General features: G+C 44.1%; 1 protein-coding gene across 1 annotated transcript in view; it reads left to right on the top strand.

Annotated features, from left to right (window-relative positions):
- TINAGL1 (tubulointerstitial nephritis antigen like 1) overlaps positions 1-20668 on the top strand; it is a 51336-nt gene that overhangs the window by 16718 nt on the left and 13950 nt on the right. The window contains exons 3-8 of the mRNA XM_060784167.2: positions 4539-4602; positions 9258-9350; positions 12359-12473; positions 16164-16287; positions 17999-18149; positions 20425-20614. Of these exons, the coding sequence (XP_060640150.2) occupies positions 4539-4602; positions 9258-9350; positions 12359-12473; positions 16164-16287; positions 17999-18149; positions 20425-20614 (737 nt within the window). The remainder of the gene's footprint in view (positions 1-4538; positions 4603-9257; positions 9351-12358; positions 12474-16163; positions 16288-17998; positions 18150-20424; positions 20615-20668) is intronic.

The raw sequence follows: 20668 nt of genomic DNA on the forward strand, positions 1-20668 counted from the left end.
GAGGGTGACTAAAATGATCAAGGGTCTGGAGAACAAGCCCTAAGAGGAGCAGCTTAAAGAGCTGGGCATGTTTAGCTGAAGAAGAGAAGACTGAGTGGAGAAATGATAGCCATGTATAAATATGTGAGGGAGGAGGGAGCAGGCTTGCTTTCTGATGCCCTGGAGACTAGGACCCAGAATAATGGCTTCAAACTACAAGAAAGGATATTCCATTGGAACATTAGGAAGAAATTCCTGACTGTGAGAGCTGTTCAGTAGTGGAACTCTCTGCCTCAGACTGTGGTGGAGGCTCCTTCTTTGGAGGCTTTTAAACAGAGGCTAGATGGCCATCTGTTGGGGGTGTTTTGAATGAGGTTTTCCTGCTTCTTGGCAGGGGGTTGAACTGGTTGGCCCATGAGGTCTCTTCCAACTCTATGATTCTATGAAGGCATCTATATAAATACAAATGTAATGTTCCTTGGGGTATTCACAGAACTCAAAAACCCCTGGATGAATTGGCACCAAATTTGGACATGATACACCTAACAACCCAATGTATGTCCTTCACTCAAAAAATTGATTTTCTCATTTGGGAGTTGTAGTTGCTGGGATTTATAGTTCACCTACAAAGAGCATTCTGAACCTCACCAATGATGGAATTGAACCAAACATGGCACACAGTTCTCCTGTGACCAACAGAAAATACTGGAAGGGTTTAGTGGGCAGTGTCCTTTGGTTTTGGAGTTGTAGTTCACCTACATCCAGAGAGCACTGTGGACTCAAACAGTGATGGATCTGGACCAAATTCTACACGAATACTCAATATGCCCAAATGTGAACACTGGTGGAGTTTGGGGAAAATAGAATCTTGACATCTGGAAGTTGTAGTTGCTGGGATTTATAGTTCACCAACAATCGAAAAGCATTCTGAACTCCACCAACGTTAGAATTGGGCCAAACCTCCCACACTAAACCCCCATGAGGGCCACGGTAGTGGACGGCTAGTACTTAATAATATTGTCCAGATTGCAACCTTTTTTACTGGGAAAAGCTATTGATCCTTCCAGTTAAGTTTCATCATCATTGTTGTTGTTGTGTGTCTTTAAGTCAATTTGAACTTAGGGTCTCCCGAGTCATTTATGCATCTACATTAGAGAATGAATACAGTTTGGCACCACTATTGCCCTAGCTCAATGCTATTGAATGATGGGATTTGTAGTTTGGTGAGGTACCTGCATTATTTGGCAGAGAAGACTAAAGACCTTGCAAAACATCAACTCTGATTTTTTAAAATCATGTCAGAAGCGACTTGAGGAACTGCATGTTGCTTCTGGTGTGAGAGAATTGACCATCTGCAGGGACATTGTCCAGGGGTCGCCCAAATGTTTTACCATCCTCTGGGAGGCTTCTTTCATGTCCCCACATGGGAAACTGGAGCTGACAGATGGGAGCTCATCCCGTCTTGGGGATTCGAATTGCCAACCTTCAGGTCAGCAGTTCAGCCGTCACAAGGGTTTAACCCATTGCGCCACCACAGTGCCTATCAACTCCGATGATTGAGCATTGAGCCAGGGTAGTTAAAGTGGTGCCAACCTGCATTAATTTGACAGTGTAGATGCATCCTTAATTGTGCAAAATTCACACATAGTATTTTTTGTACAGAAAAGAAAATTTTCTGCACAGAAACTTGTACGTTTTTGATGTACAAACATCCAATACAATAAGTCCCAAACTGTGTATAGTTTTTGAAAACTACAATTTCTAAATACTTGCTTTCAGTAGAATGAACACTGCTCTAGTTTCTCATTACTATTTTTGAGAATGAAATTAGTAAAGGATTATACTGACAGTGAAGTTGTGTTCTGGTTTGGCACCTTGCATAAAGTCAAGATTTTGCCTTATCCTCTTGTATCAAAAAATCCATCAGACCAGAATCGTGTATCCAGATGAACAATGTGAGATTTTGTTCCATGAAGCTGAACCTTTATTTCTTTCCCCCTCCCCGCTCTGGAGAGGTTAAAGGAGAGCATTTCTCCCATACTTTCCATGGATATTGGTAGCGGGAGTGGAGACGCTAAACTGTGTGCGGCGAGGGCTCCAAGGGGTGGGAGGCAATTCATGGAGAATAAATCTGCGTGTGGGTTTCTCCCTTGAATAGCTTTATATGCTTAAGTTGCCTCCTCTCCTCTGTCTGCAAGAGGTTCCAAGAAAAACAATGCAGTCTTAAGGTGCATCTCCACTTGGATTTTGGAATACTGTATACAAATGCAATTTAACAGCCATGGCTCAATGCTATGGAATCCGGGGAGCTGTAATTATAAAAGGCCCTTAGCATTCTTTGGCAAAGGATTCTGGTGCCTCACCAAACTACAAATCCCAAGATTCCATTACATTCATCGATGGCAGTTAAAACTGTCAAACTGCATTGATGCAACAGTGTTGATGAACCCCTAGTTTGGATGAGAAAACCTTGGAGTCTGAAGATATCTTTGCAAAGTTCATTCAGCTCAGAGTCCGTAAATTCATTCCACATTGTCAAACCCTATCAATTCTAGTCGTCATGGTCCTTTATCTATCTGCCAGATTACCCAAAGGCCTGGTCCCATATCCATGTTTTTAGTTTCCTTCTGAAAGAGAGGAGGGATGTCGATGATCTGATTTCCCCGGGAAGTGAATTCCACAGGTGAGGGGCCACCACCGAGAAGGCCCTGCTCCTCATCCCCACCAATCTCACTTGTGATAGAGGTGGGGCCAAGAGCAGCCCCCCCCCCCCAGAAGATCTTAAACTCTGAGGTGGGACGTAGAAGGAGATGCGTTCGGACAGATACACTGGGCCGGAGCCGTATAGGGTTTTGTAGGTCAAAACCAGCACTTTGAATTGTGCTCGGAATTGGATCGGCAGCCAGTGGAACTGACATAACAGAGGGGTGGTATGCTCCCTGTATGACGCTCCGGCGAGTAATCTGGCCGCCGCCCGCTGGACTAATTGAAGTTTCCGAACAGTCTTCAAAGGCAAAGGCAACCCCACGTAGAGTGTGTTGCAGTAATCTGTTCGGGATGTAAAAAGAGCATGGCCAGATCTGACTTCCCAAGCATAGAAGGCTAAAGAACTTGGAAAATGACAACTCCCGCAATGTGTTGACACTGAGCCATGGTAGTTAAAGTGGTGGAAAAGTGCATTAATTCTATAGTGTAGATCAGCGGTTCCTAACCTGTGGTCAATGGTCCAAGTGGTCTGCAAGAACTAAAATATGGTCAGTGACCTCACCGTTACTATACCATTGAAATGAGAGCAAGTGGTCTTGCGAAACCCTCTTATAGTGCCGAGGATTATTAAATATGGTTTTCTGTACATGAGCAGATGGCGACTACTGGATGGCATATGATCTGAATCAGAAACTAGAGCAGATGTGGTCTATCCAATGCAGTTTTCTGAATCAGCACCCCAAATAACCAAACCGCATCTAAAGTTGACCAAAAACATATTTGTAATCCTTTTGGTACTAATGTTGGAGAGTGATCCCTGGTCAAGTGGTTCCTGGTCAAAAAAAAGGTTGGGAACCACTAGTGTAGATACATCCTGGTTCCCAGGGTTGCTTCATTTGTGTATTGCTCTTCTCTGTTGGAAGCTTCAGAGCTGGCCCATTAGCCATAGCTTTGATCCTCCTTGCTCCCATTACCTGGAGTGATTTCACCTTCTCAGCTTCTGCTGAGCATTACATCCCAAAACTGGAAAGAGATCATGATCAAGACCCCTAGATATCAAGAGAACATCTCCTGGTCTTCTCCAGATCATAGAGCGATAGTTGGAAGAGTCTCCAAAGGCCATCAAGTCCAACCCTAGCTTGCCAGGCAGGAAGACAGAAAGGGAAGACGTTGTATTCCAACCGTGTTTTAGAATGAAAACTTTTCAGTTGTGAAGAGAATGTGGATTTTTTCTAACTAAAAAGATTGAGAAATGCATTTTGGATTTCAGAATACTTGTATTTGCAAGTACAGTACATAGCTGTACAAAATTATATATCTTAGAGATGAAGCCAAAATATAAACATGAAATCTATATCTGGGTTGCTGTGAGTTCTCTGGGCTGTATGGCCATGTTCCAGAAGCATTCTCTCCTGACATTTCACCCACATCTATGTCAGCCGTCTTTAGATGATGTGAGGTCTGTTGGAAACCAGGCAAGTGAGGTTTATATATCTGTGTAATGTCCAGGTTGGCAGAAAGAACTCTTGTCTGCTTGAGGCAAGTGTCAACTCTCAAACAGACAAGAGTTGTTTCTCCCACTCTGGACATTCCACAGATATATAAACCCTGTTTTCCTAGTTTCCAACAGACCTCACAACCTTTGAGGATGCCTGCAATAGATGTGGCTGTAACATCAAGAGAGAATGCTTCTGAAACATGGCCATACAGCCCAGAAAACTCACAGCAACCTAGTTATTCCAGCCATGAAAGCCTTTGACAACACAAATCCTTTTCTGTTTCATAGACACCTAGCCTGATAGTAACTGCATATAGCCTTGGATTCTCATCCCATTTTCTTCCTTCTTTCCCAGCCTGCATCCGCAATGGGTTCAAATTCCCAGCCGGAGCAACCTACAGAGACAACTGCAATCTATGGTAAGTGTGATTTTTCATTCATAAAATAGTTTTTATTTTATCTTTGCCAGAGAAGGCTGCAGATCATACAAAAACACAACTCCTAGGATTCCATAGCATTGAGTCATGGCAGTTAAAGTGGGATCAAACTGCATTAATTGTACAGTGTAGATGCATCCCATGAAACAGATATTCAAAGAGCCCAGAAGAATTGCCAAGGAATACCAAGTGCCTTTGGGTTATATTTCAGAGGAAGGAACTATCAAAAACTACTTCCGAGTCTTCCTTTTCTAAAAACAGTCCCGATAAAACGTATAGGGTCCCCATAAGGCAGTGATTCTCAACCTGGGGGTTGGGACCCCTGGGCGGGGATCTCAAGAGGTTGTCAGAGGGGTCGCCAAAGACCATCAGAAAACACAGTATTTTCTGTTAGTCCTGAGGTTTTTGTGTGGGAAGTTTGGCCCAATTTTATCATTGGTGGGGTACAGAATGCTCTTTGATTGTAGGTGAACTATACATTCCAGCAATTCCAACTCTCAAATGTCAAGTCTATTTCCCCCAAACTACACCAGTGTTCACATTTGGGCATATTGAGTGTTCATGTCAAGTTTGGTCTAGATCCATCAGTGTGCTTTCTGGATGTAGGTGAACTACAACTTGAAAACTAAAGGTCAATGGCCACCAAATCCTTCCAGTATTTTTGTTGGTCATGGGAGTTCTGTGTTCCAAGATTTGTTCAATTCCATTGTTGGTGGAGTTCAGAATGCTCTTTGATGGTAGGTGAACTATAAATCCTAGCAACTACAACTCCCAAATGACAAAATGAATCCCCCACAACCCCACCAGAATTCAAATTGAGGCGTATTGGGTATTTGTGCCAAATTTGGTCCAGTGAATGAAAATACATCCTGCATACCAGATATTTACATTACGATTCATAACAGTAGCAAAATTACAGTTATGAAGTAGCAATGAAAATAATTTTATGGTTAGAGCTCACCACAACATGAGGAACTGTATTAAGGGGTTATGACTGTATTAGGAAGGTTGAGAAACACTGCCATAAGGCAACATGAGACTTCAAGGCACATAGACACATAAATAAAAGGGTTGAGCCCTACAGTAAGAGCCTCTCCAAGCTTAGAAACATGATTTCTTTGGATCACAGTAACTCAAATCCCAACCTCAACCCTATCAATTTTTAGGGAGCATTTTTACAATTGGAACAAATATTACAAGATGTCTGATGTGCTGCTCTCCACTGAATTGTTCTTTCCAAGAAAAGTTCCTTTCTCCTGTATTCCTCATTAGAGGAATTGCAAAGCAGTGGGAAAAGGCAGAGGTCAAATTCCTCCATGTCAAATTATTATTACTGTTATTATGGAGAAAGAGAATGAACCTCCTCTGTGCCCAAAGTCGTAAATGCAAACATTCATACCCTCTGGCAGAGTTGGGTTGGCGAAATGTGCCAGTCCTTTAACCCTTTCAGGTGAAAGTATGTCCTTTTACTTTAGTTCCTTTCACTGAATGTTTGAACCCATTTGGAGACAGGTCGGAGCAGGAGAGATTAAGGAGGAGAGTTTTAAAAGTGTAGTTTTTGCTGGTTTTTGAAATGGATGTCATAGAATCCTAGACATTGACGAGACCACAAGGGCCAAAGATATGTTTCTGAATTGTTTTGATTTTAGGAGTAATTGACTTCTCAGGTTGTTTTATCTATGTCTTGTAGGTCAGTGTTTCTCAACCTGGGGGTTGGGACCCCTGGAGAGTGGTCGCAAGGAGGTTTCAGAGGGGCCACCAAAGACCCTCAGAAAACATATATTTCTGATGGTCTTAGGAACCCCTTTGGCAGAGAAGGCTGAAGATCTCTCTGCCTGTCCTTCTCTTCCTTTTTGGAAACAGACAGTGAATCCTCCCACCAAAAACCCACCTCTGCTGTGTTTGGCCACCCTCTCAGCTAAGGGGAGGGCTATTTCTGAGACTCCAAGAAGCAGGGGGAGAGCAGGCGTACTCGGCACATGGCAGTGTGCTTCACATGTGCAGGCGAGGGAGAGTGAGCGAGGCTAGAGGGAGGTTCACACCAGCGAGTCCCTTCAAGGCATCGGGATTCTGTGAGGGAAGTTTGACTTAATTTTATCGGTGGTGGGGTTCAGATTGCTCTTTGATTGAAGGTGAACTATAAATCCCAGCAACTACAATTCCCAAATCCCAAGTTCCTTTCACCCCCAAACTCCACCAGTATTCACATTTTGGGCATATTGAGTATTTGTTCCAAGATTTGTCCAGATCCATCATTTTTTTGAGTCTGCAGTTCTCTCTTGATGTGGGTAAACTACAACTCCAAAACTCAAGGTCAATGTCCATCAAACCCTTCCAGTATTTTCTGTTGGTCTTGGGAGTTCTGTGTGCCAAGTCTGGTTCAATTCCATTATTGGTGGAGTTCAGAATACTCTGATTGTAGGTGAACTATAAATCCCAGCAACTACAACTCCCAAATGACAAAATCAATCCTCCCCACAACCCCACCAGTATTCAAATTAGGGTGTATTGGGTATATTTGTACCAAATATACCCAATATATCCTGCATATCAGATATTTACATTAAGATTCATAACAGTAGCAAAATTACAGTTATGAAGTAACAACAACAATAATTCTATAGTTGGTGATCACCACAACATGAGGAACTGTATTAAGAGGTTGCAGCATTAGGAAGGCTGAGAACCACTGTCCTAGCTCTTCTGGATGACTCTCTGGTATGTTTCCAATGGATTCTCTCATAGGGTTTTTTTTTTTTGTCGTGTCAGGAGCGACTTGAGAATCTGCAAGTCGCTTCTGGTGTGAGAGAATTGGCTGTCTGCAACAACGTTGCCCAGGGGACACCCGGATGATTTTGTCATCCTTGTGGGAGGCTTCTCTCATGCCCCCATATGAGGAGCTGGAGCTGATAGAGGGAGCTCATCCGCCTCTTCCCGGATTCGAACTTGTGACCTGTCGGTCTTCAGTCCTGCCAGCACAGGGGTTTAACCCACTGCGCCACCGGGGGCTCCTCTCTCATAGGGTTGCAGTGGAGGACCTAGTAATGTCCTATCATTTGGAAACAAGGACCTTTTATCTTGCTATGGAAGAAATCTTGAATCTATCCACATTACACAATTAGATAATTTTTCCATTATTTTGAGCCTTCTTTATAAAGAGGGCTTAGTGCCTCACCATACTAAAGCACTTGTTGTGGTTGTTGTTGGGAAAGCAGTTCAGGTGGTGCCAAACTACATTAATTCCAAAGTGTAGCTGCACCCCTGGTTTCCTTTTGCTTCCAAAGAGAAAAGAGTTAAACAAATTGAGTCCCTGCTGATTTCTTCTGTACCACGCAGCAGGTCCTGGCAGGATACCGGCTTTAATGGGCAATGCGGAGGCTGCCAAGGTCCCTAAAAGGAGAAATCTTCAGGATGGGGAAGGAAAGGGGTGGGGACGTAGAGGAAAGGCATTTTTTTCCCAGCTGAGATTAAATACCAAGTGTTGTACGAAGTGCGGCTAATGTTGGAGCTGGCTCCGTGTCAGCAAGACATTTTCTGAAGCTTCCCCAGAAAAAGGTTTTAGGTGGCAGCTTTCACAAGGAATGGATGCTAAGCAGGCTTTGTGGTTTGGCACAAATGAATCATTCCTGGGTGCATCTACACTGTGGAATGGAAGCAGTTTGACATCACTTGAACTGCCATGGCTCTGTGCTAACGGAGCAGAGGGATCAAACTTGTGGCCCTCCAGATCTTTGGCACTACAACTCCCAAAAGTCCTCGTTGGCTTGTCCAATGGCCAGGAAGGCCATGCGTTTTCCACCACTGTTATGGAGCTATGAAAGTTGTAGTTTAGTGATGTGCCAGCACTATTTGGCAGAGTAGGGTGAAGAAGGATACCCCCAGGCAGGAAGCAGCCAGGCTTTCAACCTGCAAGGCCATTCAATGCTAATCAAGGTGGCCAATTACAACATTCACACTTGCTTCATACAGACAAGAGTTCTTTCTCCCATCCTGGAAATTATTCCACAGATATATAAACCTCACTTGCCTAGTTTTCAACAAACCTCACAACCTCTGAGGATGTCTGCTATAGATGTGGGTGAAATGTCAGGAGAGAATGCTTCCGGAACATGGCCATACAACCCAGAAAACTCACAGCAACCCAAGGGTGACGGCCTTCTAAAACTACAGCCCTCATGATTCAATAGCATTGAGCTAAGATATTCAAACTGCATTCATTCTACAGTGTAGACTTAGCTTTAGTGAAGAAATATACAGCACAGCCCTTGTATCTGCTGTTTCATTTATTCACATCTGACACAAGGCATTTTCTAGATTCTCCAATGTGACTCTTACGACATCCTTGGGCCAGAAGTCCATCATTTCAATGAAGTTTGCTATCATCTGTGGTTTTGTGCATCCACATGTAACAAAATATACCCTCTCTAGGCATTGTCTAGGTCTCCCAGCACAACTTTCTGGTATTCTTGGATATGAAGTCCTTTGATGTTATCCATAGTTTTGCATATTCATGTGTCTCCCAGGAATACGTGGGTTGTGCCATATCCACAATTTACATATGTAGACATCCATAAGCATGACCCCATTACTTGCTCACCTTCTGTGGATTCTTATCTGATTTCTCATCCTCTTCTTAGCACTTGCCATGGAAATGGCCAATGGGTCTGCGAAGACCATGCTTGCCTCATCAACGGAGACATGATGGATGCCGTCAACAGAGGGAATTACGGGTAAGGATGCAGACCTCTTGATATGACTTGTTTTGGTAGAGCAAAGACATGCAAAAAGAGATTTAAGATTGGGTGAAAATGTAACTTATTCCATCCCATTTTCTGAGCTGAATATGAAAGGGAACGGGAGCTCATCTTGTTATATGTACTCAGCATTTGAGCCAAGATATATTTCTGCTTGGAATAGATTAGTAAATGGCATTTGATAACCCCACTCCTTCCCTCCGGCAGTCACCCCAGTTATATTGAGACATGAAATGGAAACTTTCAATCCTGGTATCTTATCTCTGTGTAGTAAAACTATTGCCAGCTGATGATTTCCAGTTTCCAAGAAGCAATAAATATCTTTTGGATTTTAGTCTACATTATAATAAATTCTCTGGTTCAGGAGCCCAGGGTTCAAATCCTCATTCAGTCATGGAAACTCAGTGGGTGATTTTGGTTAAGTCACACTCTCTCAGCCTCAGAGGAAGGCAGTGGGAAACCTCCTCAAAAGACATCTAGCCAAGCCTGGATCTACACTGGCATATAATGCATTACATGGTCAGTGTAGACCCATATGATGCAGTTCAATGCAACTAAACTATATTATATTGAAACTCGTGCGCCAACTGCGACCGTACCTCGGGAAGGCGGATCTGGCCAAGGTGGTCCACGACTTAGTCACCTCTAGACTGGATGACTGCAATGCACTCTACGTGGGGCTGCCCTTGAAAACGGCCCGGAAATTTCAGATGATCAAACGGGCGGCAGCCAGGTTGCTAACTGGGGTGCCTTACAGGGAGCAGTCAACCCTCTTGTTCAAGGAGCTCCACTGGCTGCCATTCATTTACCGGACCCAATTCAAGGTGCAGGTTCTTACCTACAAAGCCCTGAACAGTTTGGGACCTGCCTACCTGCGTGACCGCATCTCTGTATACGAACCCACACGATCCCTTCGATCATCCGGGGAGGCCCTGCTCTCGATCCCACCAGCATCGCAGGCGTGGTTGGTGGGGACGAGAGAGGGGGCCTTTTCGGTGGTGGCCCCTCGACTCTGGAACTCACTCTCTAAAGACATCAGACAGGCCCCAACCTTGGCAGTCTTTAAGAGGAGCCTGAAGACGTGGTTGTTCCAGTGTGCCTTCCCAGAATAATGATCCCATAGCACTTTGTCCTCCAAAGCACTTTACACTTTTTAGATCTGCTCGTATGCCCTTCCACAATCGCCACTATCACCTTTTGTCCATGTCCCAGCATTATTTCCATTTTAACTTTACACTTGGCCTTCCCACTGTTTTTAATTGCGTGTTGTCTTATTGATAATGTTGTATATTTTATTGTCTATGTTTTATTTTAATTGCTTGTACTGTTGTTGTTTTGCTTGTATTGTTGTATTCGGCCTCGGTCTCATGTAAGCCACACCAAGTCCCTTGGGGAGATCATAGCGGGGTACAAATAAAGTATTATTATTATTATTATTATTATTATTATTATTATATGGGTCTACACTGATCATATAGTGCAAATTCCACTATGTAACACAACTTTTGTTCCTGGCTTATAAATGTCAATCCTAAATGGTTCTATCATTAAAAAATGGAAAAAGTCTATTAAACTGTCAAAACTTTGTGTGGGTGGGGCATCCTGCAGCACATTTTGCTAGAGTGTTTCAATGAATATCTCATAGAGCAGCGTTTCTCAACCTGGGGGTCGGGATCCCCGAGGGGGTTCACAAGGAGGTGTCATAGGGGTTGCCAAAGACGACCGGAAAACACAGTATTTTCTGTTGGTAATGAGGACTCTATGTGGGAAATTTGGCCCAATTCTGTCATTGGTGAGATTAAGAATGCTCTTTGATTGTAGGTGAACTATAAATCCCAGCAACTACAACTCCCAAATGTCAAGATCTATTTTCCCCAAAATCCATCAGTGTTCACACTGGGTATATTGAGTATCCGTGCCAAGTTTGGTCTTGATCCATCAGTGCTCTCTGAAAGTAGGTGAAGTACAACTCCAGAACTCAAGGTCAATGCCCATCAAACCCTTCCAGTATTTTCTGTTGGTCATGGGAATCCTGTGTGCCAAGTTTGACCCAATTCCATTGTTGGTGGAGTTCAGAATGCTCTTTGATTGTAGATGAACTATAAATCCCAGCAACTATAAATCCCAAATGACAAAATCAATCTTCTTCAACCCCACCAGTATTCAAATTTGGGTGTATCGGGTATTTGTGCCAAATTTGGCCCAGCAAATGAAAATACATCCTGCATATCAAATATTACATTATGATTCTTATCAGTATCAAAATTACAGTTATGAAGTAGCAACGGAAATAATTTTATGGTTGGTCATCACAACATGAGGAACTGTGTTAAGGGGTCGCGGCATTAGGAAGGTTGGGAAACACTGTCACAGAGTCTCAACCAATTCAACATAGTTTGTGGCAGCCACAAATGCAAAGTTTCTGGAGTAGAACACCTTCCAAAGTGAGGGATGCACAATTAAACAGGAAATGACACTTTCAAAACAGGGACAGATTTTCCCCCCAAATCTTTTTACATAGTGTTATATGGCAGTGTAGATCCAGCTTAAGAAAACCCTTTCGGTCAACAAGCTTTGCCTCGGGGTTGCCCATAGGTTGATAATGACTTGAAGGCACACAACAACCAAGCTAGAGGAACCAAGTCCTTAAGTCTATGGGGTAAAATCATCAACATGCCTTAGAACAGTGATTCTCAACCTGGGGTCCCCAGATGTTTTTGGCCTACAATTCCCAGAAATCCCAGCCAGTTTACTAGCTGTTAGGATTTCTGGGAGTTGAAGGCCAAAAACATCTGGGGACCCCAGGTTGAGAACCACTGCCTTAGAAGAAAGCAATAGAAACCTTGCCAGGGGAATCATAGGATAAGGTTGTTCTAGTTTGGGGTCAACTTCAAAATGCATAACAGCAAGAAAACAATGAGGAATATGTTTCCTTGGCTAAGCAGAGTTCTCCTCTCAGTGGTTTCTTTTGCACCTTTCTTTAGATGGAGAGCCTCCAACTATAGTCAGTTCTGGGGCATGACGCTGGATGAAGGCATCCAATATCGCCTCGGTACCATCAAGCCTCCCACCTCTGTCATGAATATGAATGAGCTCCAGGTAAGTTCCTCCAGAATTTGAATCCCTCCTAAGCTCAAGATAATCATTCTCAAAGGTTCAACTTCATCCAAACATGGTCAACCTTATCCAAACATGCACAATATTGCAATTCCATTGCAATATGACAATGTATCACTACATGTGGATGGTTATGCTGCATTTCCTAGTTAATAATAATAATAATAATAGTAGTAGTAGTAGTAGTAGTAGTAGTAGTAGTAAAGGTGAAGGTTGTCCCCTGACATTAAGTCCAGTCATGTCTGACTCTGGGGTGTGTTGCTCATCTCCATTTCTAAGCCGAAGAGCCGGCATTGTCCATAGACACCTCCAAGGTCATGTGGCTGGCATGACTACATGGAGCACCGTTACCTTCCCGCCGGAGTGGTACCTATTGATCTACTCACATTTGCATGTTTTCGAACTGCTAGGTTGGCAGAAGTTAGGGCTGACAGCGAAAGCTCACACCGCTCCCCAGAATCGAACCTGTGACCTTTCGGTCAACAAGCTGAGCAGCTCAGCACTTTAACCCACTGCACCACCGGGGGCTCCAATAATAATAATAACTTTATTTTTATACCCTGCCTCCAGCTCCCCGAAGGGACTTGGGGCAGCTTACAAAGGGACAAGCCCAGAGAGCACAGAGTTAAAACGTAATGCAATAAAATAAAAACAAAAACAAACCAAATAGAAACAGTTCTGTTGAACATAAGAGCAGAGCTTGGAAAGGTTGTTATTTTAGGCATTCCTTCCTCTCTCCGCATCCATGGATTCTACATCCAACCTTCCATGATTTTGCCATTTTCAAGTTGCACATTGTGCATTACTTGTTACGTATCATAAAGTATCCCAAACATAAAGTATCCCATACTTTATGTTTGCGAATCCTGTACTTGGCATTGTCGTTGTGTATCTTGTACTTTGCATTGCAGATGCCCATTCCGTATTGTGCATTGTGAAATGGCACCTGAGCATTGATATTTGTTGCACAACATTGCAAGTCTATAAGACAATGTGGATGTTTATGCTGCATTAAAGGTGGTCCTGTGACATGGGCTAGAAACTGGGCATAACAATGAAAGTTGGGATTCTCAGGGAAATTCTGGTACCACTTTCTGGACTGATTTTGATTCCTTGAAATTATTTATAGAATAACATACACACAAACATACAAACACACGGGCCCTTTCCTCATTTGAAAAGCTGACTATCTCCATACATGATATGGAGAGGCTGCTTGCACTTTTGGGGAGGAAAGACGCATGGCTTTCCTATGAGAGGAGACATGGCTGTGTGGACTTCTCCAAGCAATTGTCAACTCAGCAGCTTCCAGGGTTTCAGTCCCTGGGGCCTAGGTGAAAGTAGGGAGGAACACATCCTTTCTCTCTTTCTCTTTTTGTCCCTGTTGTTTTTTCCCCTCTGCTGGGACTGTCGCAGGACTTCAGCGGTGTCAGCAGAAGCAGATCCCTGTTGTAAAGGCCGAGCATGAGCTGGGATGTCATCTGCCCCCTCCAAAGCCAAAGGCCCCATGTAAAGCAAACACAAGGTCAAAGGCAACTGGCGGCTGACATTTCAAAGGAAGCAAGCCGAGAGGAGCCCAGACCTTCTGTCCCCATTTTAGAACAAGGAAAAGGAAGTGGCCGGATCGGGCATCCATACACTGAGAGAAGTGGCCTTGTCTTGTCAGGTTGGGCAAGAAGGGCTGTCAGGCAGCGGAAGAGGACTTTTGTTCCTTTTAAACTGGAGCTATTGTTGGAGAGATTGCTTCGGTTTTGCTTCCTGGGCTGCTTGGAGCTCAAGGTTTTGTAAACTGGGAAAGGAAGGTGCAGAAAGGGTCTGGAGGCTTTGTCAGACTTCCATTTGGGTGGAGCTGGGAATCCAACCTGTGTTTTGATCTGAAACTTGTAAGGTGCTGAAACTAGTTCGGAGCTAGGATTCAAAATTTTGTATATCAGTGAAAAATACCCTGTTAAAATTAGACATACCCATGAAATAAGCCATGGCTTATTTAATATTGAGCATTGCATTTGCACAATATAAGCCATACCCCGAAATAAGACATAGCGATAGGCGTGGCTATGCAGTGTACAAGGTTGTCTCCGTCTGTCAGGTCTCAGTCATTCTGTGCATGCTGAAAGTTGAGGCATAGAGGGAGACACAGAAAGTGAAAATGAAAGTCTCCTCAGTGAAGTGAGGAGCAGAACGCTCTGCTTTGGGTATTGCGTGCCTTCAGGGGAAAGAAGTAAAGCTGTGGCTGCCATTTTACTCAGCACTCTGGGTCTCTCTCTCTCCCAGCACCAACCAGCAACACTCAGAGGGTCTTTTTCACCCTGCACAAGCACTAGTAAAGCTGCTGCTCCCCAGCACTGACCAGCAACAGTCTGTGGGTCTCTCTCACCTCACACAAACACCAAGGGATAGGGGTAAAGCTTCAGCAAGCTTACTTACTTACTTAGGCAATCCCTCATTGTATGAGTAGGATAGTCTTCCAAGATCAGTGTACTGGTGGGTCTGTAGGTGTCTATGGAGCCTTGTTCTTGATCTGCATCTTCTCCCGCAGTGAGGGCATTGGTTTCCAGGTGGAAGGTGGTCTCGGTCGGGGTTGCTTGATGCGCTTTCCCTCTTTCGCCCTCCATTCGTGCCTCTTCAAATTCTACAGCACTGCTGGTCACAGCTGACCTCTAGCTGGAGCGCTCAAGGGCCAGAGCTTCCCAGTTCTCAGTGTTTATGCCAGAGTTTTTAAGGTTGGCTTTGAGCCCATCTTTAAATCTATTTTCCTGCCCACCAACATTTCATTTTCTGTTCTTGAGTTTGGAGTAGAGCAACTGCTTTGGGAAACAGTGGTCGGGCATCCGGACAACGTGGCCAGTCCAACAGAGTTGCTGGTGGAGGACCATGGCTTCAGTGCTGGTGGTCTTTGCTTCTTCCAGCATGCTGACATTTGTCCGCTTGTCTTCCCAAGAGATGTGCAGGATTTTCCGGAGGCAGCACTGATGGAATCGTTCTAGGAATTGCATGTGAAGTCTGTAGATAATCTACGTCTCACAGGCATATAGCAGGGTTGGTAGGACAATAGCTTTATAAACAAGCACCTTGGTATTCCTACAGATGTCCCGGTCCTCAAACACTCTCTGCTTCATTTGGAAAAAAGCTGAACTCTCAGAGCTCAGCTGGTGTTGTATTTCAGTGTCAATCTTCACTTTTGTGGAGAGGTGGCTGCCAAGGTCGCTATTGATCCCAGACAGATCATCCCATAAATGTAGATTGTTGTACCATACTTAATAAGAAATAAGACATCGCCTGAAAATAGGCCATAGTGTGCATTCTTAAGAAAAAATAAATATAAGCCAATGTCTTATTTTCGGGAAAATACAGTATCTGTTTGTCATGGCATGTAATTTTCTGCCTCTCCATATAAAAATGTGATACATTTTTAAAGCCAGATGGAGGTTCTTCATCGTGTGTCCTTGCATGGCAGGGGATTGGACAGTATGGCCCTTGAGGCCTCTTCCAACTCTGTGGTACTATGATTCTTTGAAATGTTTCATCTAGTCTGACTGCAAGGAAACAAACAAACAGCCCACCGGTTCTGATTCTTGGTCCTAGCTTTCTTTGGAATCTTGGCATTTGTGTGTGTGTGTGTGTGCTCTTTGATTGACTGGCTTCTTTTCCCATGTCATTTGCTTTCTGTAGATGAACATGGATGAGAATGATGTGCTGCCTTCGTATTTTAATGCTGCTGATAAATGGTCTGGGATGATCCATGAACCACTGGACCAGGGCAACTGTGCCGGATCGTGGGCCTTTTCTACTGCAGGTAACTAAGTTCACAAGCAGAAGGAATGCATTGCTATAGGATAGGAAGAGGTTACCTTCCTTCCTTTATGTGTTCAGGAATTTCCTAACAATTCAGTTAGTCGGTTTAGGCCAGGAATACGAACACTGGATGGCAAACACCCTTTAAGGGGCTGCAGGTGCGCGTGTGCGTGAAGAGCAATGGATGACACTATCCAAAGGGGTGACATCAAAAGGACTGTATATAAAATGTAGGAATATAGCATTTTAAAGCATATATTTCCATGGATAAATGGGGGATTTGAACCCCAGTCACCAAAATGCTAGTCCAACCCAATCACATTGACTCTCCTAAAATTGATATAATCTTTGCAAGTGCCCCATAGAAATGGTGGACCATGTGTCAGCGGGGCAGTGAATTTGCACCCGGTTATGGAGAGCTACCCAAGGTGCTGAATTGCTTGAATACGATGGTTCAATATCTTGGATAACTCTTTTCAACGGATCTCAGGCCAAATGTTCTGCTCCAGCTTACCTGTCTGAGCGTATCTCCCTCTATGATCCACCTCAGAGATTAAGATCTTTTGGGAAGGCCCTGCTCTTGGTCCCACCGCCTTCACAAGTGCGACTGGTGGGGATGAGAGACAGGGTCTTCTCAGTGGTGGCCCCTCAGCTATGGAACTCCCTCCATAGTGAAATTAGAGAAGCCCCCTCCCTTCTGACCTTCAGGAAGAAAGTAAAAATGTGGTTATATGACCAAACTTTTGGATAGCAAGTTTTTAAATGAAACATTAGAATAAGGAACAGTGAATGGACCAATGGAACTGCTTCAGATTATGATTCTGGTTGGGGTGATTTCAATAACTGGTTTTAAATTGAATTATTTTAAAGTTTGGTTTTAATGTAAATGTTTATTGCATTGTATGTTTACACTTTGGCATCAGATTGCTACCTAATTTGTAACGCTGCTCTGAGGCTCCTTCAAGTCAGAGATATAAATGAAGCAAACAAACAAACAAACAAACAAACAAACATGGAAAGGGCTCAGCAACCCACTGAATGCCCAGTTCTCACTGAGAGTAAGGGCGGTTCCAGACGGCCCTTTATTCCAAAAGCATCCACGTTAAAAAAAACATGGATGTTTTTTGGGGGGCTGTCCGCACCCACCCCAGAAAGTGCATGCAAATGTGGGGAGGCCCTTCCCCCCTCCCCCCCCCCAAGCCCCAGACCCCTTAGAAAACTAAGAAAAACTTACGTAGCCTCCATGAGAAGCCCCGGCGGACTCTCCCGGCTCATACAAATGACACACCAGGAGAGCGAGGTGGGGAGTGAGAGCCCACCGGGGCTTCTAATGGAGGCTACGTAAGTTTTTCTTAGTTTTCAAAGGGGTCTGGGGGCTTGGAGGGAGGGTGTGGGTATTCCCACAGTTTACTGGGCTTATTTAGCCTGGTAAACTGTGGGAATGGTATCTGAACTGTAGTCTAGACACCAGAAATAGTGCCAAGAAGGTGTGGAATAAATGCACTAATTAATTTGACACAAACCAGGTTTTTCTTGGTTTGTGCTGAATTAATTGCGGCTTGGCCAGAATGATGTCTGGACAGATCCCCTTTCGTTGCAGAAGTTTCTGCAATAAAGGGGCTGTCTGGATGGGCCCTAAGATACCAGAAAGTGAAATTATCATTAGCGTTGGCTTGCCACGCGCTTAACCGCTTCTGTCATTTCCTCCCCAGCGGTAGCCTCCGACCGAATCTCCATCCATTCCATGGGGCACATGACGCCCGCCTTATCTCCGCAGAATCTTCTTTCATGCAACACTCGCCACCAGCAAGGCTGCAATGGTGGGCGTATTGATGGGGCCTGGTGGTTCTTGCGCCGGAGAGGGTGAGTTGACACACACACAAAGTCTTGATTGGATGGAATCATCACTTGGCCAAAATGTGTGAGACGGGACAGGTCCGATCAGAATTGTATTAGTAGTGATGACTCTCCACATTTGTCAGTGTAACTTTGGCAGATTTCATTATTCGTAGGTTTGATTCATACTGGCTCCTCCAGCATGACTCTGGGACTTAAAGATTCCTAGAGTGCATAACACTATGTAACATGACTTTTGTTCCTGGGTTTTAAATGCCATTTCCTAATTGATTCTATGATTAAAAATATGGGAAAAGTTGATTAAACTGAAGGGAGAGTCATCCTGCAGCACATTTTGTTCTAGTTTTTCAATGAATATCTCATAATAAGAGTCCCAACCAATTCAACATAGTTTGTGACAGCCACAAAAACAAGGTTTCTTTAGTGTAACAACTACTTTCAAAGTAAGTCCTGCACAATTAAACAGGAAATAACATTTTCAAACCAGGAACAGACTTCCCCCCCAAATTTTGTTACATAGTGTAATTTGTCTAGGTGCTTGCAGGTCCTCCAATGTGATTCTGTGTTCAACTTCTGGTTGCAATAACATTGAGAGATGAGAAGAAGTGAGTCATAGATACTGGAACGTGTGGGTTTTTAAAAAAGGATTCGGAATTCAAGACTTAGGGACAAACTAGATATTATATTAATTAAACATTTGCTACCTTTGTCTATTTTTACTTGTAAATAGGGGGATAATGTAAAGCAGTGGTTCTTAACCTGTGGGGCGTGGACCACCAGTGGGCTGTGAGGACAAAAATCTGGTCTGCGAGCCACCTTCCTCTTTATTTAATTATTTAATATTTATTTTATTTCTGCTCCTTTCATGCTGCCTGCCACTCCTTACCTGTCATTGACCATGGCATATGTTCTGTATCAGAAACCAGAGCTATCCAATGCAATTTTATGAATCAGCACCCCAAATCGAATCTAAAGTTGACCAAAAACTGATTCGTATCTCTTTTGGTACTAATGCTTGAGAGTGGTCCCTGGTCAAAGTGATCTGTGGTCAAGTGGTCCCTGGTCAAAGTGTTCCCTGATCAAGTGGTCTGTGGTCAAGTGGTCCATGGTCAAGTAGTCCCTGGTCAAAATGGTCCCTGGTCAAAGTGGTCCCTGGTCAAGTGGTCGCTGGTCAAAGTGGCCCTTGATCAAACTGGCCTCTGGTCAAGTGGTCCCCTGTCAAAGCGGTCCCTGGTCAAGTGGTCCCTGGTCAAAGTGTTCCCTGATCAAGTGGTCTGTGGTCAAGTAGTCACTGCTCAAAGTAGTCCCTGGTCAAGTGGTCTGTGGTCAAGTGGTCTATGGTCAAGTAGTCCCTGGTCAAAATGGTCCCTGGTCAAAGTGGTCCCTGGTCAAAGTGTTCCCTGGTCAAATGGTCTCTGATCAAGTGGTCCCTGGTAAAGTGGTCCAAGGTCAAAGCAGTCCCTGGTCAAAGTGTTCCCTGGTCAAGTGTTCCATGGTCAAGTGGTCCGTGGTGAAATAGCCTCTTGTCAAAGTCGTCTCTGGTCAAAATGGTCCCTGGTAAAGTGTTCCATGGTCAAAGTGGTCCCTGGTCAAAAAAGGTTGGGAACCACTGATCTAAACAGATACCATGACCCACAACATCATTTTCTTGTAATCATTTTTCACTCCTGTTCCCCCCCCCCCTCCCCATAAAACTGTTCATCTCTAAAGCTTCTGCTTTTGTTGCTGTGTGCCTTCAAATCATTTCTGATTTATGGCAGCTCAAAGATAAACCATAGGGGTTTGTTTGTTTTTGCAAGACTTGTTCAGAAAAAGTTTTCCTTTGCCTCCATCCGAGAGCTTAGTGACTTACCTAAGGTCACCAGTGGATTTCCATGGATAAGTGGGGACGTGAACCCCAGTCACCAGAATCCTAGTCTGACAAAACCACGTTGGCTCTTCTATGGTGGTTTACATTTTCCATTGGTATGGAAACAAAAAGCAAAAATAAAAGTTACCAAACTTCAGAGGAAGGCAAACAAAATCTACCTCTGAACAAATATTGCCAAGAAATCTCCATGGTTTGCCTTTGGCTGTTGTGCCCCCCCCCCCTCAGGTTTATATTATGTATTGTGCCCCCCCCCCCCCAATTGCATCCAGTGCCAAACTGTACATTTAGCAATAGCTTCATATATAAATGGGGCTCTGGGAAGTGAGCAAACAAATTGCCAAGTGGCAAAATGACTTCTTCAAAAAATAACCATTTTCTGTTCTCCTCTCTCCTTCTCCTTTGACCTTCCAGGGTGGTGACGGATGAATGCTACCCTTTCAGTAACCAGGAAACCAACAATTCCCCTAATGCGCCCGCTTGCATGATGCACAGCCGGTCCACAGGTCGGGGAAAGAGGCAGGCCACTGCCCGATGCCCCAATCCACGATCCCATTCCAATGAGATCTACCAGTCCAGTCCTGCATATCGCCTCTCCTCGAACGTGAGTTCAGAATATACTTTGCATCTCTTTCTCTCTCTCCCTCCCTCCCTCTCT

The sequence above is a fragment of the Anolis sagrei genome, chromosome X (assembly GCF_037176765.1).
Source record: "Anolis sagrei isolate rAnoSag1 chromosome X, rAnoSag1.mat, whole genome shotgun sequence".
NCBI classification, from domain to species: Eukaryota; Metazoa; Chordata; class Lepidosauria; order Squamata; family Dactyloidae; genus Anolis; species Anolis sagrei.